The 21,659-nt window shown below is 58.2% G+C and overlaps 1 protein-coding gene across 5 annotated transcripts in view; it reads right to left on the bottom strand.

Annotated features, from left to right (window-relative positions):
- Positions 1–21,659, bottom strand: part of KCNH2 (potassium voltage-gated channel subfamily H member 2) — a 63,163-nt gene that overhangs the window by 15,211 nt on the left and 26,293 nt on the right. For 3 of the 5 annotated variants that reach the window (XR_012376681.1, XM_073887514.1, XM_025862203.2), the window contains exons 1-2: positions 17,410–17,800; positions 14,436–14,666 (exon numbers count right to left, since the gene is read on the bottom strand). Coding sequence is in view for 3 of the 5 variants with exons in the window: in XM_073887514.1 (XP_073743615.1) it covers positions 14,436–14,666; positions 17,410–17,485 (307 nt within the window). In the remaining 2 variants the exon portion in view is untranslated. Of the gene's footprint in view, positions 1–14,127; positions 14,242–14,435; positions 14,667–17,409; positions 17,801–21,659 lie in introns of those variants that run through there. The other 2 variants (XM_073887515.1, XM_073887516.1) reach the window with 2 other exon arrangements.

Below are 21,659 nucleotides of genomic sequence, written 5' to 3' on the forward strand. Positions count from 1 at the left end.
CCTGCCACTCTGAGCTCCTTCCCTCCATCTGTCCACTCCAGTGTGCTGCTCCTTGTGAGGGCCTCTCTGCTCGTCCCCTCCCTAGCCTCTTGATCTTTCCTTGCTGTCCCTCATGCCAGGCAGTCTAGCGCTGCAGGGAAGCCCACAGACTTCAGGCCCAGGACCTCCAGGCTCCCATTCCAGCTCTGCTGCTTTGTCACGCATGCTTTTTTCCCCCCTTAATTATTTAGCCTCCCTGTACCTCATCTTCCTCCCCTCTGAAATGGGAATGATAATCACTCATTTCTCATGTATTGTAAAGATGAAACAAGTCAGTACCTGCCAAGTGCCTGGTGTGGCCTGGACAGGGAGAGGGCTTAGCAGTCCCTCTGTCTCTGACTCTGCTCTCCCCACATTAGCACCAACTGCTATGCCCGTCCACGGCAAGGTGGGTTCAGACGTTGAGGGCAAGAGTCTCAAAACCATTACCGCAATTTGGTATTGCCACAACATCCAAGCGTGTGATTTTGTGTTTCACAAAAGGATTGGTCTGATATTTATAGAAATAAAGCAAGTGATCTTTCAACAAAGAGTTGAGAAGCACTGCTTCTAGAACTTTCGTTTCTGTTTCTCATTTTTCTCTCTTGTTCCTTGACTTTTTTCTTCCCTTCCCAATCTCTCTCTCTCTCTCTCTGGCCACCAGAGCCCCTATTCCAGGTGAGGTCAGTCCTCCAGGCCAAATGCACCCAGTCCACCTCTGCTCCTTAACCAGAGCACTGCCCCCTCACCCCTCTCTCTGTCGCTTTTTTTTTTTTTTTAAGATTTTATTTATTTGACACAGAGAGCGAGTGAGAGAGAGACAGAGAGCAAGCACAACAAGCAGGGGGAGCGGCAGGCAGGGGAGAAGCAGGCTCCTCGCTGAGCAAGGGGCCTGATGTGGGGCTCGATCCCAAAACCCTGGGATCCTGACCTGAGCTGAAGGCAGACGCTGAACCAACTGAGCCACCCAGGCGCCCCGATCTCTGTCGCTTTCTGAAAGAGACCCTGGCTACGGCCATACCACCCTGAACGCACCCGATCTCGTCTGAAAGAGACCCTGGCAGTCTTAGCCTCTGCCTAAGGCCCAGCTCAGAACCCCCACCCACAGAAAGCTCTCCTGGATGAAACACCCTGTTCCTCCTTCCTTATGGTCCCTACAGGGACCAGACATGTTCCTCATCTCCCTCTCTTTCTTTTTTTTTTTTTTAAGATTTTATTTATTTATTTGAGAGAGAGAATGAGAGATAGAGAGCACGAGAGGGAAGAGGGTCAGAGGGAGAAGCAGACTCCCTGCTGAGCAGGGAGCCCGATGCGGGACTCGATCCCGGGACTCCAGGATCATGGCCTGAGCCGAAGGCAGTCGCCCAACCGACTGAGCCGCCCAGGCGCCCCTCTCCCTCTCTTTCTGAGGCAGAGACTTCTTTGCTTGCCTTCGCTCCCCCTCATCTGTCTTCTGTGAACTGTAGGGGCCTAACTCCCCAGTGTCTACATCCCCTCTGAAGGGCCCAGCACCTACAACGATGCACCAGGGAGGAGGCCCTGGCAGCAGGTGTGAGGGATGGGGTAGTGGGGAAAGGGTCAAGAAGGAGAAGGGTGGAGAGCAAATGTGGGTGGTGAACTGAGTCAAGGAAGAGGCCAACAAACCTGGAGCTGGCAGCCTCAGACTTGAGCTAGTGCTTGATGCCTGCCAACAAGGCCCTGGGCGCCGAGCCTCAGCTGAGCAGGCCAGGTGCAGAGGGCCTGAGTCCTGGGAGACGCTCCCTGGCTTGGGGAGGACTTGCTGGGGACAAGGCCAGGAGAGGCAGGCAGATCAGCACTTCTAAGGGCTGTGGGATCAAGCTAGCAGAAGGAGGTCCTCTGAAACCAACTGCAGCAGGACAGCACTGGGTTGAGGGGGGCTGGGCCAGGGGAGGGGCTGGCCAGGAATTCTCCACCCCACCCCGAAGCCCTTCCACTCACCGCATCCTGGCCCTCGTGGCTTGGCCTGTGGGACCTGAGCTCTGTCTGGGTCTCCCTCCAGCAGCTGTCCCCTGACCTCCGGCCTCTGACATGGCCTGGCTAAAGCCAGGCTGTGGTGTCGGGCGCTGCAGGGGGCCGGGCCCAGCTGGAGACCGTTTGGCACCCAGACAGCCCGCCTAGAGTTTATGCCCTAATATGGTGATGGCCGGCAGCGGCCTGAACAGGGACTGGCCCTCATCAGGACTAAGGAGAGGCCAGAGACCAGGAAACCTGAGCCCTGGAGACCCCCAACACCCACCCCTGGGCACCCCAGTGATCCAGGCCCCTGATTCTCATTCCTCACGAGGAAACTCGTCTCAGAGAAGTCCACGAGTCTGGAACCCAGATGAGCCCACCCGTTCAGGATGGCCTGGGGATTCTGCCCCCAACACAGAGCCCCAGGAGTCTGAACCCCAGGCGTCAATAGCCCACGCCCACTCCGTTCAGGCTTTTCAGCATTCTGCATCTCAGGTAGCCCGGGACCCTGGCATCCCAAACTGCCACCCCACCGCCTGCCGGGGCTGCAAAAACTTCAGCCGCAAGCCCCCTCGCGGTACAGACCAGCTCCCCACTCCAGACACACACTCACACAAAGCCCCCTTGGCCCTCTCCCTTTGTCGACATTCAAGGAATTTTTCCTTTCAAATAACCCTGTCAAAGCCCTGGTTATTCCAAAAATGTGAACTGGAGCCCTGCCTGAGGGCTGTGGGGATGGGGGGAGGAGGGGTAGGCTCCAGCGGCTGTTTTCAAGGGGGCATGGAAGGAAGGAGAGCCGGTGGCCCCAGCTCAGCCAGGGCTCTCTGAGGCTCTACCTCCCACCACCCTGCTGGGTCGGCTGGGTCCTCCACAGACTGCCCTACCACACATCCCCAGCTCTTCGGCCGGAGCAGCCGGCGGCCCCCATCTTGTCACTGGTTGGCCTTGGGGGGGGGGGGCGTCGCTGAGGGCAGCTGAAGGTCAGACAGAACAGGGGTGGGGGCACAGGGACACCCAGAGCTGGGCATCAGCACAGAGCGATTGAAGCCGGTGGGTGGTGGGGCTCTGACCTTCGCACAACTTCACAGCAGAGAAGAAATGTCCAGAGTCCGTGGCTCAGCTGCCTCCGGGGGAGCCCTGGGCGGGCACTGCGCACACAGAACGGTCCCTCACCCTCCCTAGCCCCGTGCCTACCTACCCCTGGCCCGGCCCTGCCCATCGTTCTGCTCCGCTTCCTCTTCCGACCTTGGTCTGCCCCCAGGGCAGGCAGCTCCCCCTGGAGCAGAGGCGGACAGGACCCAGAGCTGGGCCGGGCTGCAGTTCCGCCTGGAGCCACTCTGTGGCAGGAATGGCCCACTCTCCCGAGGCCGCCAGCACCAGGAGCGTGCCAGGAAGGGGCAGACAGGAGTGGAGCTGTAGGAAGCCCACACCGCCCACGGAAAGGCCGTGAGGTTCCCCGACGCAAAGCGAGGGCGCAGGCTGTACAGTCGGGTGGCCTCAGCTCATTGCTTCAGAATGACCTTGGGCAAGTCACCCGCCCTCCGCGAGCCTCCAGGTGCTCCTCGGTGACACGGGAAGATCACGCCCACCCCACAGAGCTTGAGGGATGAATGGCATGATAGATGCGAAGCAGAAGCTGGGCCCAAGGGCGGTCTTGATAAATGGCAGGAGGAGGAAAGGGAGAGTTGCCCTGGGCCAGCCTGGTTCACGTGGTTGACGCTGAAAATCCCCCACTCACATCCTCCCCAACCCTCAGCCCCAGCTGAAGACTCCAGAAGCCTGGGTGTCCAGCCTTCGCCTGCCTCCCAGAGCTTGGGGCACCTGGGCCCTGTGGGGATGGACACGAGGAACGGGGAGGCCATTGGTGATTGACAGTCACCCTCTGACAGGCTCCTCTGTGCCTCGGATCCTAACGGCCCATGGAGGTCATGCAGCTCCCCACAAGTCACGAAGGAGGGGAGAAGGGATGGGTGGGGGAGGGGACACATTCCAAGTGCAGCAGGTACAGTTCCTCCAGACCCCCTGCCATCATCCACCAGAACACAACACTGGCACCACCCCACACCCAGCAGGGCACCCAGGGGCAATGTTCCTGCCCCGCATCCCAACCCATCCAGGGGTCTGGGACCCCACCAACAGTCCCAAACCCCATTTCCCACTTCTGGGCACCCCTGGCCTTGGTGTGGCTCCAGGCTTGGCTTCAACAGGGCAGACCCTATCTTTCGGGGCAGCATGGGCCCAGCGGGGAAAGGAAGGACTGCAGGTGACCCCGAGTGTCCTTGGACAGGCTCCTCAGGTCAAAGGCTCTGGCTGCTCATCTGTAAACTAGACGTCATCCTTGCTCTTTTGAGCATGGCTCTTTGTTCCCCACAAACATTCCCTGAACACATACATGTGAGCATTTGGGGTGTCATGAACAAGACAGGCCCGGCACCTGCCCTCACTGAGTCAAGAAGTCAGAAGGACCCCAATTCAGAGCCCAGCATGAGATGGCGGAAGAGAGAGTCACTCAGGCAGAGGGAGGAGCCCACGGAGCCAAGCCGATCTGCCCCAACCAGCAGCTGGGGAGACCCAGGCAACTGCTGTATGACCGTGGGCATGTCACCCACCTCTCTGAGCTTCAGTTTCCCTGTGTGTACTGCAGGGATAAGTGATTCCTGCCCTGGGTGCCAGACGAAATGACAGATGGCCTTGTGGAAGCATCCAGAGCTATAACAAGGCAGGGTGCCGGGTCCCTGCAGGGAAGGTGACCTCGGGGAGGCAGCCATCCTCACCCTGGTCGCCTCCCTGCCTGGCTCCCGGCAGGAGGAGCTGGGCCCAAAGTCACACTGAGGGCAGGAGGCTGGGGCTCCAGTCCTCCCTGTCCGCCCCCAGGCAGAGAGGCTGTCTCCGGCGGCCCAGGGCTGTGCAGTGTCAGGTTATATTTAGCCTTGTGGCGGCGACAGGAAGATGCAGCAGGAGCTGCTCCTGGCCAGGGGCCACCGTGTCACTAACACCACTCTCATGGGCAGCTGGGGGCCTAGGGAAGGCCAGGGACATTGCAGGCCCAGGGGACAGAGTAGGGAAGCCTGAGAGGCCGGCCAGCCAGTGAGAGAGAGAGAGAGAGAGAGAGAGAGTGTGTGTGTGTGTGTGTGTGTGTGTGTGTACGCGTGCGTGTGTGTGTGTGTGACAGAGACAGAGAGACAGAGAGAGAGAGTCCTCTGCCCCTGACTCCAGGAGCTGAGCAATGCAGAATGCCCACTGCAGGGCGAGAGTTGGGGAGCCATGATATAGACCCCTCCCCCAGCCTGTCCAGCCTGACATCTGCCCAGGGATTTATAGGGTCATATAGAGGGCCTCAGGGGCCTCTGTGCAGTGGTCCAGACCACCACCCCCTTCCCTGCAAACCCCCTGCAGGCAGCCTGCCTGGGCCACCTTTCCCCAGGGACACTGGAACAGCGTCAAGAGAAGAGTCCTTTCTAGACAAGCTCTGGGTCCCAGCCCCATCAACTTCCTGGGACACAGCCACATGCCTATAAACGGGGAGCCATGACCTTGCCCTGCCCCCAGAAGTCTTGGGAAGGTGAAACAAGGCCACGTTCACATGGGGAAGGCTGCTCTCCAGTTCCATTCTCTTTCCCCTCCTCCAAGCTTTACCTTCCCCCTCCTACTTCCTGGAGTCTGCCCCTCCACCTCCACCAGAATCCTTCAGAAGCCCCCTGATCCCAACCACCTCAGACCTTTCAGCCTGCCCTCCCATCCCTGCTGGGGCCTAGATGCTGCCTCAGAGCCCCTTCAGTGCACCCCAGCTTCACCGGGCACTCCCACTCCCCAGAGCCCCCAGCCCTCTTCCCTCCAGCTCTTGCCATCCTGCTAGGACCCGCAGGACTCCCCTCTACAAAGATGTTACTGACTGCTCCATCTGGCCCCCATGATGCTTCTCGTTGAGAATTTTTTTAAAACTATATCCCTAATTTAGGAGATAGTTGTATACTGGCTTCTGGGGTGAGCTTTCCTTCTTCCCAGCACCCCCACCCAAGATGAAGCCCTGAGGCCAGGGCCAGGCTGGCTTCACAGAAGGTACAGGGTAAGCAGGTGTCCAAGGACTGGTCCTCAGGGCAGTGACCTGCACTTAGGTGGGTGTGGACAGCATGATCTCCCCACCCTGCAAGCTCCCTTTCAGATCCAGGGAGACCAACTGGCCTTGCACAACAGAATTTGCCCATTTCAAACCCATCCTGAGTCTAGAGAGTGGTTGGAACCACAGTGACAATCAAGGTGTCTTTTGTGGAAGTGCTATTAAATCTTATCAACAGAATGGAGGGGCGCCTGGGTGGCTCAGTCAGTTAAAGTGTCTGCCTCCGGCTCAGGTCATGATCTCAGGGTCCTGAGATCGAGCCTCATGTCGGGCTCCCTGTTCGGCAGGGAATCTGCTTCTCCCTCTCCCTCTGCCCCTCTCCCCTGCTCGTGCTCTCTTTCTAGCTCTCTCTTTCTCTCACAAATAAATAAATAAAATCTTAAGGAAAAAAAAAAAACCAGAATGGAACAGGAAGGCTGGTGGCCCAGGAACCAGGACAGGGGACCAGACCAGGAGCCTCAAAGGCCTGGTGTTTCTGAACCTCAGACCCCTACCAGCACTCCTCACTGTGACTCCCACACAGCCTGCCACTGGGCAACAAGGACACCCAGCCGAGATCCGCCAGGAAACAACCTGGGCTCCCTGCCCGCCTCCAGGGCTCTGCAAGCCTCTAGAACTCTGTGCCCACCTTGGCTCCCAGCACACCCCAGAGAGCCAGGGGATGCCTTGAGGACACCCATTCCAATTCCAGCTCCCCCATCCATCACCCAGGCAGCCACAGCTTCTCAATCATCACTGGGAGAGCTGTAATCCCTCCAGGATTCGCCCAGCTCCCAGGATACTGGGACAAAAAAACAAAATCCAAGTGCACGTGGAACGTCCTGAGAAGTCAGATGCAACATTCCACCAGCAAAACTCGTGGCAACGACCCAAACATAGAGAAAACGGGCATTATCTGCAAATGATAGGATCATCTCCCCAGAGAACCAACAAAATCAACAGATAAACAATTAGAACAAATAAGAGAGCGAGCTCAGTGAGGCTCCCAGACGCAAGGTCAGCAACAAAACGAACAGTATTCCTCTCCATCGGCACAAAGCTATTAGAATAGGTAGTCAAAAATAAGGTCTCTTTCATAATAGCAACAAAAACTGTAAAGTAACTAGACTTGACCAAGAATGCACAAAGCCTTGGCGGGGAGCGGGCGGGGGGGGGGGGACTTTAAACTAATAAAGCATACAGAAACAATCTGATACATGGAGAGACAGTCCAGGCTCTTGGGTGGGACAAATATAATATCAATTCTCCCCAAATTAATCTATAAAACTAATCTAATTCCAATCAAGATCTAGTGGGGGTTTTCTTTCCAGGAACTCGAGAAACTTTCTCTAAAGTTCATAAAGGAGAGAGGTCCACAAATACCTAAGTCAATCTTTAAAAGAAGGAGAAAGAGGGAAGATTTGCCTTTCAGATACTAAGACATACTAAATGCCATAGTTGTTGTTCTAGTGCGGTTTTGATGCAAGAACAGACAAATAAATGTTTGGAGCAGAACAGAGAGCTCAAAGACAGACCCACGGATAGATGGGCAATTAGCTTATGATAAAGGTGGCCCCACGAATCGTTGGAAGAGAACAGGCTGTTTACTAGGTGTGTTGGGAAAATTGGCTCACTACACGGAAAAAAATACAACTTGATCCCTACTTGACACCACAGACAGAGGGAAGCTCAGGATGGAAGAAAGCCAACCGAGAAAGGTAAAACAATTAAATTAATAGAAGAAAATGGACCCCTCTGCAAGCTCAGGATGGTGAAGAATTTCTTAAACAAAACTTCCAAAGCCCAAACAAAGCTAAAAAATCAATTAATTTGTATCAATATGAAGTGTCTTTGTTGGATAACTTAGCAGACTGGGAGAAGATATTTGCAATATCTCAATTCAACAGAAATTAATATCTAGAATCCAAATTTTGAATATTTAACTGTAAGCATTTGGATTTCTAGAATACAAAACCAACTTCCGCAAATCACCGAGAACAAAAGACAGCAACTTCACTAGAAAAGTAAGCAAGGATACAAGCAGGCAACTCACAGGGAAGTCAACACAAAAGGCGATCAAGCCTGAGATGCCAGGACTCACACAGTATCAAAGAAATGCAAATTAAAGCAGCAAATTATCACTCTCACCTATTAGATTGGCAAAAATTAGAAAAACGGATAAGGCCAAGTGTGGCAGGGCTATGGGAGGACTAGGAATCTGGTACTCTATTTAGGAAGGTGGTGATGGGGGTCGCCATTCTGGTGCCCTATCTGGACAGTGCTTAGTTGAATTAAGTGTCCACATACCCCGTGATCCAGCAATTCCACCCCTGGGGAGGCATCCCAAAGACATCCTCACATGAGTCCAAAAGGAGCCACGGCTGAGGATGTTCACTACAACATTATTTATGGAGGAAATCTGGAGAGGGCTGCCCCAGAGAGTGGGCGGGTAAACTGAGGTGGGTACACATCATGGAGTATGAAGCTACAGGGGCGCCTGGGTGGCTCAGTCAGTTGAACATCCGACTCCGGCTCAGGTCATGATCCCAGGGTCCTGGGATCGAGCCCTATGTGGGCTCCCTGCTCAGCGGGGAGTCTGCTTCTCCCTCTCCCGGTGCCCCCGCCCCCCGCTCGTGTTCTCTCTCAAATAAATAAATAAAATCTTACAAAAAAAAAAAAAAAAAGACTACGAAGCTACAGAGTAGATGTCAAGTAAGAACCTGGATGGGCTTAAAGGCATACTCCCGTGTAAGGAAAGTGAACCCCAGAATATAATATACAGTGCATAACATTTACGTAAGTTAAACCTATATGTATTCAGACAAAATACACATTTTGCGAGACCATGTGCAAAACAACACATTCACAGTAAGTACATCTGAATGGTTGCCTAAGGGAAGGGTAACAGGACCAGGGAGCAAGATAAAAAGAAAAGTGAAATGAAAGAGAAAGAACAAGAACGGGAACACAAACAAGGCTTCAGTGATTTGAGGGAGAGGCAGGAGCTGGGGCCAGCAGAAGTCTGGGGAAGGACGGGGAGAGGCAAGCAGGGGTCTTGAGCAGGGGGCAGGGCATGGAGGGGAGCGCTGCAGGGAACACAGATGCTGGCCAGGGCCTGAGGACACATGGCTGGTGGCCAAGCAGGTGCTAGTCTGGAACTAAGTCAACACTGTTCTAAGTCATCGCCTCCCAGTGTAGGGCTTCTGCAACATAGCACACTGCCCGCCTCATCCATTGCGTTTGTTCGTTCGTTCATTCATTCGTTCGTTCATTCAGCAAGTATGGACGGAGCTCCAGTGAGCGCCAGACAGGGGTACAACCGAGAACAAAACACGACTGCTCTCTGCCCTCCTGGAGCTTATAATCTAGTGCGGGGAAGTCGGACACGGCCCCCTCATCCAGAACTTGAGTGAGGGAGAATACGAGCCAAGGAGGAGACACTTCCTGGCCCTCAGGGTGCTTCTAGACCAGCAGACATGTGACCCAAATGGAGAGGGGCCCGTCTGAGGCCAACCACAGTTCACAGCATGGAGAACTTCATGGCCCCCTAGATCAAGGACAGGAGGGGACTTGGAGGGACAGCAGCTCATCCGGAGCCGCTCCCATTCTTATTGTGTGTCCCAGGTGTCCCACCGCACCCCCTCTTCGGGCCCTCCTCCCCAGGTCAGGGAGGGAAGTTTCTCTTAAAGTCCCTCACACTAAAGAGCTGGTTTCCACATTACTCCCTGCATACAGGGAAGGGTGATGAGAGAGAACATGTTTTTCAAGAACAAGGCTCATTCTCCACTCGAGCCAAAGGTTCCCCTAATGGAGGCGTTTTGGGCACCATCAGAGGAGATGTTTAAGTGCAAAAGGGCTTTCTTGGAACCTCTCAAGTCACACTGCCCTGGAAGCCACTTCTGGGCAGCAAAGAGGCTGAGTCTCACCCCATCTCCCACCACCACGCTGGCCCTCCTGATGCCCACAGCCCCCCTCCCCAGAGCCCAAGGCCACCGTCAAACTCTGCTCTCACCGCAGATGACGACGCTCTGCACAAATATTTACACAGCTCCTCTCTGGGGGCTATGGCAGACACAACACGGAGGAGCCGCCCTCCCAACACTCTCCAGACCCTGGAGCAGGCCAGAAGTGGTGGACACCCTCAGTCCTGGCAGACTGACTCGCCCCTGGGCTGGGGCGGGGACAGGAAGCTCCCAAGCAAGCCAGGGCACCCTAGTCCCGCTCAGGAATGACCCTTCCGTGGAGCCCTTGGAGAGAAAGTGTTGGCTGAGGACAGCAGGGCCCCTCAGGCCCCTGTGCCCAGCTCCTGGCAACCATGCAGGGGCAGGGGGAGGGGCAAGGGCAGGGGCCCTCATTGGCCCCATATCCAAGCGGCCCAGGCCCTGAATGGAAGGCCCAAGGTGGAGGGAGCCCCCCTGAGGCTTCCGCCCCCTGAGAAGAGTGCTACCTGTGTCTACCCTCATTCCCCCAGGGATCACTCTGGTCTGCTCCCATCGCAAGGACACTGGACACACCTAGGCCCCCACCTCTGTCTGACCTGCCTAGGCACCCAATCTATCCAGGGGCTCCTTCACCAGCAACCCAGCTGATGGGGGTCTGGAGGCCTGAGGATCACGACCTGGCAGGACAAAGGGGGTGGGTGTCTGAGCTTGGGGAGGGGTCAGCCATAATGGAGTAGGGAGGAGTATGGCAGTATCACACTGAGGAGTCTGATTTCAGGGGACAGGGAAGAAATGGGGAAATGGCCTAGGGTATGTGCAGGGTGGCCGATGCCAGAAGTGTCTGCCCAAGCACCTGGGAAGCTGAGGTCTGAGTCTCGGGGCCATAGACCAGTGGGTGTGGGGCCACCACTGGAGCTCTGGCTCCCCACGGGCGCTAGAGACACTGGGGAGCAGGCTGGCCCCGTGGTCTCCACCCCTCCCCCAACCCACAGCTCAGCTGTTGCAGTGGGGGCCCTCTGACCCTGTTACCACGGCAACCGGCCTGCAGCTGGAGTGCAGAAGCCGACAGCCTCTTCTCTAGAGACACCCCCATCCCCACCCACGCACAGGCTCCTGGGGACCCAGGGACATGGAGACCAGGCCAGAACACGCAGAGGTATGGGGAGCCAGAGAGAGATTTCTAGATACAGTCCAGAGGGGCAGAGGAAGAGAGGCAAGGAGGAAGGCTCAGGGGTGCTGAAGTGCTGAAGGGTGGGAAAAAGAGAGACAGGTGCAAGGAGAAGGAGATGAAGACCAAGGGGGCAGGAGGGGGCAGGAGTCGGCAGGGAGGCCAACACCGGCAGAGGAAGAGGAGCAGAGACCAGGCGCACGGGCAGCGGGCTGAACTCGGTGGGAGGCGGGGCTCAGAAATATGAAAACAAAGAGCGCAGAGAACAAAAGGGACCGAGAGCAGGGCACCTCCCTGAGGCCCGGCAGATGAGGGGGACAAGGGAAGAGGAGCCATGCTCCAAGGGACCCACAGCCCCCCTTCCAGCCATGTAGGGACACAGATGTGCAGCGACAGCACCTGCCACCAGGACCCGGCCCGGGGCCCCGCAGGGGTGTGACCGCCTGCCAGCCCCCTGCTGCTGGCCCTATTCCCAGTTCTACCTTACTCCTGGGCCTGATGTTAAGAGGCACAGACACAGGGCCAGTAGTGAGTCTCTCCCTCCAGCTCACACCCCCCGCCAGTCTGGCCTCCCCACATCCCAGCAGTCCCAGCACCTAAATAATGGGGCTGTCTGGCTCCAGGCCCTGATACTGCACAGAGCTGGGCTAGAGGCACCGACACAGCCCAGCTGTCCACAGTGGCGCCTGCCAGCAAGAGGCCTCGCCTCCTTCCCAGCCACCCACCTCCCTGGGGCGGAAGCCCAGGGACCCACTCTCCTGTGGCTGGCCCAGGCAGAGACCCAGAAAAAGGCCTGGACAGAAACAAGGGTGGCACGGGCATCCCTCGCCTCTGCCTCCCTATCCGGCCCATGCACGAAAGTGTGAGCTCCATGCACACACATACATAGTGCAGGCCAGGCCACAGGGATTCGCCCAAGGTACGGAGCGTTTCAAGGCAGAGGGAAGGGAGGCAGAGGAAACCTGCATCCTAGACCTCAAGTGCCAGGACAAATGGGGGTCAAGGCCAGCCTGTGGGCCAACAGGAGAAACTAGGTGAGAGCAGACAAGAGGGCAGGCAGAGATGATTGGCATCCGACTTTCCGGGTGACAGCCCCATTTGGAGGAGTAACTGGAGGGAGGAAACAATCTGAACTTGGGCAGGGGGCCTGGGTTCTAGTCCGACTTCGTCCACTGATTAACTGGTAACTAGACCTCTGCTTCTCAGTTTCTCCATCTGTAACTCAAGTGGGCTGGATTAAGTGATCCTCAAGGTCACCAAGATCCCATGATAGCACCTCTGCAGGAGGGGTCCCGTGGCTATCTTCGCCCAAAGGAGCCAGCCTGGGGCAAGCGGGAAGGCCAGCTCCCCAAACACTATGGGGAAGACAGAAGCAACCAGGTCCCTGTTGCCAAGGGGCTGAGCGAGCACACTATCCTAGAAGTAGAAACAGGCTCAAGGCAGTAACCAAGTTCCCATATTACACACTTTCTGGTGTTAGACCTGAACCCAGGACTTATGCATCTGCATTCTTTTCATTATACCAATAGTCTGCAAACTTTCAAAATAAAATGGTACCTCAAGTAACGTGCAGTATGTGGATCTGCCTGCAACTATTTGGGGTCATTTCTAATAGGTGACAGCAGAGCAAGAACGAGTAGGGCTTGCTCAGACTGACGTGGTTCCATCCGCAGCTCTGCCACCTTCTAGCTGCGTGACTTTGGGGAAGTTTTTTAATTTCCCTGAAGTTCAGTTTCCTCATCCATAAAATGGAGATAAAAATAGTACCTACTTCCCAGGGTTGTTGTGAAGATTCCATGAGATAGTGTGACACATTTAGCCCGGCGTCCAGTACACAGGAGCACCCACCCCTGCTAGCTAGCACTCGATGGCCCGTCAGATATAAAAACAGATCTGCTCTGATTACCGTTCTGGAGAGACTGTAGTGAAAAATCGGACAGAGGGCCCTGCCCTCAGAGTTTGCATCTAGCCTCCCGGGCCCCTGCCTCCGAGCCAGAACCCCAATTTTCTATAAGCAAACTCTTCCACAGGGCCGCAGTGATTGTGCGCCCTCTAAGGCTGTCCAGGGATGTCACAGGCTGTGCAGGCCTTCGAAAACAGAGCCATGAAGAGATGCAAGCCTTTACAGGGCAGCACCAGCTGACTCTCAGCATACAGGGGAGATTCTAGGGACAGGGACAGGTGCATACAGGGATGGCTGGCTCACTTTGCCTGCCCCCAGGGGAAGGCAGAGTGCCCTGTATGGCAGGTAAGCTCCTTTTGGGCAGTAACCTCACCTGGCTACTTCACTGCTCTATCTACAAGACCCTAGCGCCACACCTGGCTCACAGGAGTTCAGTAAGTGTTCGTCAGATACACACTAGTGAGCAGCAGTTTGGGCATCCATGGTCAGTCCAGTGGCACTTCCAGAGCCACCTCCCCAGCCCTCTGATACCTGCAAGGCTCCCAAAGCCTTTTCACTGCCCTCCTTGGGCAGAGCCCACCCCACCCATGGTAGGCACAGCGCGGGGAGCAACCCCGCCCAGGGCGCTGTTTATCCACTGTCCGGAAGCCCAGAGCAGCTGGGCTGGGAGGCGGCGTCTGAGCAGAGACACCTGGTGCAGGAGGGGGTGGTGGGCGGGTTCTCATTATATGAGACAAAGGGAACTGAGGTTGTGGGGAAAGGTACACACCTCCCGCCAGGTGCTGTTTAAGTAAAGAAGAGAGAGAGGCAGGAGAAGGGCAGCCGAGAGCCAGCCAGAGTCCTGCATCCCCCCCTTGCCTCGCCCTCAGTGACATCTACCAGACCAATCACCTGGCAGGGGCTGCCCTAGAGTAGCTAGAGGCCTGTAGCCCACCGGAGATGAGCGCCCAGCCGCCAACCTGACCTTCTAGCCTGACTCCGTCCACGCACCTGCCATCCCGGCCCCGTCAAACTCCAGTCCACCTACCTCAACCTGCCCACGTTTGGGAAGGAGAAACCAAAGGCGCCAGACCCACAGCCAAACAGACCCTTGGCCACCCCGAAAATCATCCCGCCAGAGTGCGTGAGGTGAAGAGAACCACACCGTCCTGCCGCCCCAGTGCCCAGCCCGCGCCTGCCACCTGACCCACAGCAGTGGCCCCAGTTGGGGTCACGCCCCCAGGGAACTCGCCGGGTCTCCCCTCTCACCCTCGGGCCTCCCGGATCCCGCTGTCCCTTCTCCCACCCCTGTCCCTCGCGGCCCCGCCCCCTCGTCGCGGCCCCGCCCCCGCCTACCATCCTTCCGGTAGAAGGCGATTTCCACTTTGCGCTCCTCCGCGCCCAGCAGGGCCTGCGCGATCTGCGCGGCCGCGCGGCGCTGCGTGCGCGGCCCGTGCAGGAAGTCGCAGGTGCAGGGCCGCTGCATCACCTCGGCCCGCGAGTAGCCGCACAGCTCGCAGAAGCCGTCGTTGCAGTAGATGACGGCGCAGTTCTCCACCCGAGCGTTGGCGATGATGAACTTGCGGCCTGGGGGGCGGGGATGAGCGGGCACGTGAGCAGGGACCCCTGCCTCGGGGTTCCCAACTCTTTCCTCGCATTCTCTTGTCACACACAGCCACCCGCCCGGGGACTCCCCGCCCCAGGGAGCACAGCAGGGACTGGGGTCCCCAGTAGGGGGCGAACGCAGGTGTGCCCCCCGACACAGGTGCCTCGGGCCGGGTCGGCCCGGGCCCGCGGGCTGGCGGCGTGGCTTCCCTCGGGCAGCCCGCCAGCCGCCCCCCGCCCCCTCCGCGCCCGGGGCCGAGGCCAGCCTGGGCGGGTGTCAGCAACGCGTGTCAGCAGCCGCGGCAGAGGGATAAACACTGGGCCTGGAGAGGGAGCCTGGGAAGGGCCAGAGATGGCGGCTAGCCTTCCCTTTGCATCAGGTCCTCCGGCTTCTCCTCCTGACCCCTGCTCCCTAGACACGGCTGGGGGAGGGGGGGCGCTCACTGGGCACTCCTTACCCCGGGGATCCTTAGGAAATCACTCCCCCAAGTATCTGCGGACCCAGCAGGTCAGTACTTCCCCGGGACTTACACACCCCTCCAAGGGCAGTCAGGGGCTGGAGAGTGGGCTCTCTAAAGGGGACGAGGGAGGTACCACGTGAGCATCTGCGATGCTTCTTCTCATATAATACTCTGACAACCCCATAAGGTAATCATTATCTTTGTTTCTTAGATGAAGAAACTGAGGCTCAAAAGAAGTTCAGAGCCATGCCCACATCTTGCAGCTTGTAAAAGAGCCAGCTTTTGAAGCTAGGTCTGGTAGGAGAAGAAATACACTGAGGGTCACAGGCAGAAACTCAAGGTCATAGGGAGCAAGGAAAGGGACCCAATCCCTGGAAATACCAGAGCCAGGGATGACCTGAGACAGTGGCCCACTTGTAAGAAGACAGATCCAAGAAAGGGACCTGCCCCCGGGGAAGTGAGGCCCCATCAAGGAGAGGTGCCCTGATAGACCCATTTCAGCTAGACATGGCTCACCCCCCCCCCACACACACACCTGCCCCAAAAGCCAGACTGGCAGGTGAGCGGCAGACAGGCAGCAGACCCAGCTTGTGCCAGGGAAGATGCTCTGGGATAAGAGCTTTTTATAAACACAAAAGTTTCCGGCCACTTTGGCCTTTAATGCTGGGGCTTTGGGTGGCAGTTGGAACTCTGCCCCCTCCAATTCCAGTGGACACAGCCCTCGGGCTGCAGCCCTGGGCAATCCCATGGGCAAGGGTTGCAGCTGCAACAAGGGCCCCCCTGGGGGGGGGGGGCTGCTTTCCTGAGCCCTCCCTTACCCTGGCTCCAGGAAGTTACTTTTTGAAGTTGGATCATTTTTAGGTCAGTTCACCAGGCCCCCAAAACTCCCAGGCAGCCAACAACCTCAGGAGTCAGGGTTCCCTGTCCCACGAAAAGACCCCTGACTTGGCCTCCATCTCCACCTGAGCCCAAGGCAGTCCAGACTACCAGCCACACACACCAGCTTTGAAGAAGAGAAACCAGCTCCCAGGCCCAGAGAGAGATCGAGTTTCTTCGAAGGCAGGCCCTACCCCCACCCCTTCCCTGAGCTCCTGGAATACCACCACAGAAGGGATCTGAAAGGCTCCTTCGGCCACCCTGTCCTTTCCAGATGTGGAAATTGAGATTTGGACAAGAGTCACTTAAGGTCACATGGCAGTCAGTAGCAGAGGTGGGGCCAGAAGCCAAGCCCCCAGATCCTAGCCAAGATTCTTTCCATACCTAGCTCCTTGGCCTTCTGGAGCTTGTGAGAAGGAAAGACCCCACCTTGTGGCCCTCCACCGTGTCGGTCTCCTCCCCCTCAGGATCATCTTGTTCCTCTGCTTCAGACAATGCTGCCCATCAAAATGATCCCTCCCTCCCCCAACCACAGTTACAAGCACACGTTGTCCTGTGCTCACAGGGTCATGGGCAAGGAATGTCACCCGCTCCCTGCTCCCAGGGCCCTTGGCAGTCACACCCACCATGGCACATGCAGCCTTGGAGACGGACACATGCATGCTGGGAGGATCAAACACCCACGCCAGAACATTCACCTAGCCTGGGACACTTCTGGAAGCCTCCCCTACTGGGCCAGCCTTAGGGGTGCTGTAGTCCCCATAAAGGGGCTCAGGACAGGAAAATCAGCAATTTGGGGACACTGCATTGGGCCTGTTAGACCCTTAAAGCCCAGCTTCAGGCTGTGACACCCTCTCACTTGGGAGTCCACAGTTTGTAGCTCTGTCAAAGATTCCTCCCCACCGCCCATGCAGGACGGAACTCATGGGCTTACACCTACAACCCCAAGAGCAGGTTGGGCACTCACTCTAAGCTCTTGGCTCTCAGTCTCTCAAAAACACAGTCAAGACGGCTCAGACACAATACTTAGTGTCTCACACTTTGGACCATATATCTTCTGTCCCTGCCCCCACACAGCCCCATCCACATCCAGGCACCCAGAGTTACGGATACCTGCACACTTGAGATGTCACACACACTCCCGGATCCCGCAAGCCTGAGCTGAACCTCCCGCCCTGCGCCCCAATACAGTCCCTTTGGCCCCAAACCCACGGCCCCCGGCACCAAGCTTGCCCTCACGACCCCTGGCCCGCGGCTTGAGGCCAACAGCCCCCATTGACTTGCACTAGCCCGATGCACACGGCCCCGGGCACGCCCCTCCATTCACACTTGGGAGAGCTCGGCCCGCCCCCAGCGCCCCCTCCCCGTCGGCCCCCTCCCCCACTCACTCTGGCCCTCAAACTTGCGGATGATGGTGTCCAGGAAGGTGTTCTGCGGCGCGACATGGCCCCTCCGCACCGGCATCCTGAGTCCATGGGCGGGCCGGGCGGGCCCCCACCCACCCCGGCCCGGCCCGGCCCAACACAGGCTTTGGGCGGCCCGGCCCGGCCGTGATCCCCGCACCCCGCGGCCAAGCAGAGCACGGGCGGGGCCGGGACTGGGTTGCGGGCGCGGGGTCCCCGCTCGGCTCCCGGCTCCTGACCGCGGGCCGGGCCTGGAGCCGCCTGAGCTCGGGCCGCCCGGCCGCCCGCACACCTGTCTGCCGGCCCCCGCCGAGCCACGGGCCCCGCTCCGCCGCGTCCCCGCGCTGCGCTCCGCCTGCCCGAGCGCGGGGCTCCCGGCTCCCGCCCGCCGCGCCGACAGCCGCTCCGGCGCCCGCGGCTCCGGCTGCGCCTGCGGCTCGGCCCGGCGGCGGAAGGGTTAACGCGGCGCGCGCCCCTCGGGCTCCGGCCCCCGCCTCCCGGCCCCCTCCCGCCCGCCGCGCGCCCGCAGCACCGCCCTCTCCCCCCCCACATCCCGTGCGCCCGCCCTTCCCATTGGCTGAGCAGCGCCAAGGGCTCCCCCCCACCCCAGCCCCTCGCTCAGCCCAGGAGCCCCCGGACTCGCGCGCTCCGAAGAGGGGGCAGGGGCCCCTAGGTAGGGGAACAGTGAGGACAGGTGCGACGGCCGGCCTTGAGACGGCCAGGGAGGGCACTGGGGGTTTCCACCCCCACCCCCGACTGGAAGGGCTGAGGAGCCTGACTTGGAGTGGGCTGGTCCCTTCCTGCCCTGGCCGCCCACCACGCCAAGCACCCGCTGGGTACACACAACATCCGCTCAAAGCCTGCCGTAGGTGACATGGGCGAGACCTGGGCCCTGGGAGGACAAGCCCAGGGTCAGGGGAGATCCGGGAAATGCGCAGGGCAAGATAATCTGGAGGCCCCGGGTGGGGCGCGAATAAGGATGGGTGAGACTTAGGAGGGGCATGCACTCTGAGCAGCGGTGACCTCCCAACACACACACACACAGACACAGCCCGATCTCCGGGGTTATTCGGGGGCCCTCCTGCACAGAGAGGTAACATTCTGACACGAGTTGCGGCCTCCTAGCTGCGGGATCAAAGGCCCCTGAGCGCGAGGTTCCAGCCTGGGGATCCCCTTGTGCGAGTGGCCCTCCCTCCCTCGGCAGCGCGGGCCAGCCTTGCAGGCCCAATCCGCGGCGGGCTCGGGGCCCTGCGGCGCTGCGGCGGCCCAGCCCCTCGGAAAACCCTGGCCTAGCCGCAGGCCCCTCCCCTCCCCCCCGGCCAGCTGGCTCGCTCCAGCTGCAGCTCCCTTATTTAGGCAAGGAGGCCTGAGGATGCTCAAGGGCAGGCAGGGTGTCTGCCCGCCGCCTGCCCACCGCCTGCCCACCGCCTGCCTGGGTCTGAGTGAGGGTCTCTGGGGCGCGGTATCCCCAGCCTGAGCAGCCAGGCAGGGCGCTGCGAAGGCCAGGGCATGGAGGCAGAGTGTTGACAGCTGAGCTGGCCGGTGGGGAGGCGTCGGGGCCGCTGAATGGACAGCCGTGGGTCCCCTCCCCTGCAGCCGAGATCTGAGACCCGGCTAGATGGATGGGGCCATGTGGGGGCCCCTGAGCGCTTGCAGCTGCCTCTGTCCTTGGAGCAAGGGGGTGGGTCTTGTCACCGGGGAGAACCATCATAGGATGTAGGGGGAGGGGAGGAACAAAGGGCAAAGAAGGAAGCAGAGTCTGGAAGGAGGAAGGCCCAGAGGAAGAGGTCTTGGCGAGACCACCCTACCCAGACTCTCACCTTCCACCCAGAAGCAAAAAGATGCAAACATTGGGGCCAGATGGGGCCACTGGCCAGCAGATGACACCTCTTTTTTATTTGCTGGTGGGTGGGCAGTGACTCAGGGAGGCAGCCAGTGGGAGAGAAGGAGGTGGCTCCATCAGCTGATGCTAAAAAAGACCAGAGGCTCTTGCCTGTACAGTCATCCCCTCGGCCCTCTCCACCTCCCTCCGGCAGCTTCCTCACTCCAAGGTGCCCCGGGCCTTCCGTAGCACAACTCCCCTTCTTGTGTGACCTGGCATTAGGCACATCAACCCATCTGGGTCCTGCCCAGCTCCTCCCCACCCCACGACCACTCCCGGATGCTGGGTTGCCTGCCCTAAGTCCAGGCTGATTCCAGTTTGAGTTAGGTGTCTTCCCCTCCAGGCTGGGGGTTTGAGAGAGCGGGGAAGGGCCTGCAGCTCGGACAGGCGCCAGGAGAGAGGACATGAAGGGGTACACCTGCAGCATTCCCTTCTCTCCAGACTAAGGCCGAAGGAAAGGAAGCTGGTCATCTGGCCTGGCCAGCTGTCCACACTGTGGTAACACGTTCCCAGGACAGGCCTCTGCTCTTATCCCATGGGAGGATGAAGAAATCAGAGGGACCCCGGATCCTCCCAAAAGAGAAGAGACTAAACACAGAGTAGCCCTCCTCCTGTGCAGAGAGGCAGGTGTGGAGAGCTGTTCCCTCAGGCTAAGGAGAAGCAAATCTCCTCTCTCTCTCTCTCTCTCTCTCTCTCTCTCTCTCTCTCTCTCACACACACACACACACACACACACTTAAACACTCACTCAGAAGTCAAGCCGAATGCAGGTTTCTGACTTCCTGGAGGTTGGAGAGGAGGGTCTGAAGGCAGTCCCCCTGAGCCACCCCACAGCCAAAGATAGGGATGAGGAAGAGAGGCTGTGACATGGGGGTGAGGTGTCTCCAAAGACATCCTTCTTGGGGCCACAGGTACCAGGCACCAAGAGGTAAAGGGCAACAGAGAACCTGATGTAGAGCAGCCCCCCACCCCACACACCATCTTCCCACCTCCAATACCCCCAGATCAAAGAGCAAGAGGAAAGTGCCCAACCTTAAAACCTAAAGCAACCAGAATCCACCCACCCCACTTCAAGCTCACAGAGCCATTTGCAAGGACATTCCAGGGAAGAGCTCTCTCCCCCAGCCTGTCTGTGACTGAGGGAAGGGAGAGGCTGTATTGACAGCAAGACAAGGAGGCTCCTCCCAGCTCCCAGAAAGAGACAGTTTAGGGAGAAAAGTCTGCGGGGAAAACAACCTGCCCACCCCACTCTCTGCTCCTGCTCAGTTTGGGCGAGTCAAGCCAGAACATCCTGGAAGGAAATAAGAAATTAAAGCCTGTGCTTGCTGGTGGACCCCCAAGGAGCAGGCCAGGCAAGACGCAGCCAAAAGAGGGCCCAGGAGAGCAAGTGACAGTCACAGGGGCCTGGGAAACAGTTCCAGTCAGATGGGCGCAGGGAAGACATCTTACAGTGGAATGGTTCCTCAGAACCCGGGGGGAGGTAGAACACAGTACTGTCCCTTGCCATGCAAGGGGAAGCTTAGGCTACATGGGGGGGGGGGCTTACTTTTCTGTGCAACTAAGTCTTGAGAAGGGGGATGTTTTCAGCTATGAACTGGGGTTGGAGGAAAGTAAGATCAAAGCAGCAGCATGTTGCGTCCCCAGAAGTGGGGACTCTGGACGTACTGAAAGCAAGGAAGAAAGGGAAGGGAGGGACAGAGGAGGGAGGGCAACCCCTCTCAGACCCCTAGCCAGGAGCCAGAGCTCCCTGCAGTCACTGCCATCTGCAGGTCCCCCTGCAGCAATCCTGTCAACCCCCAGCCCATAATCAAGGTCTCCCAGCAACCTGCTACCCACTGTTGGTGGGACTTCTTCCCCGCCGTGGTGATGTCAAAAGAAGCAAGTAAGGTGCTGGACACTAGGATTCAGGAGACCTGACTTCTAATTCCGGTTCTTCTACGAGTGACATCAACATACGTTTACCGGGGGCTTCCTGTGTGCCGGTCCCTGTGTGCCAGACCCCATGGGAGGCGAGGATAGAAGGGATAAGCCAAGATCCCTCCTCTGGGGATTCACAGTCTACTGAGGCTTGAGAAAGGCAGAGGACAGAAAGAATGGTGTAGCCTGTGTGAAGTGCTGTGCGGTTATCAAGGATGTGTCATTTACTTTCAACTGGAAGAGTCTGGGAGGTCCCTGCAAAGGGAGGAGATTTCAGAGCAAGTCTCTGAAGGTCAATATGGGACAGGGCAGAAGCACGGCAGGAGGAAGGGGGACAACAATGAGCAAAGGCATCGGGACTGGAGAATGAAGATCAGGTCTGGGGACAGAACAGTTTGGTGTGGTGCCATTGGAGCGATAGGCTAGAGCCATTAAT

This window comes from Callorhinus ursinus, unplaced genomic scaffold, assembly GCF_003265705.2.
Source record: "Callorhinus ursinus isolate GAN/ISIS: 27379988/994484 unplaced genomic scaffold, GSC_fseal_2.0 scaffold80, whole genome shotgun sequence".
NCBI lineage: Eukaryota > Metazoa > Chordata > Mammalia > Carnivora > Otariidae > Callorhinus > Callorhinus ursinus.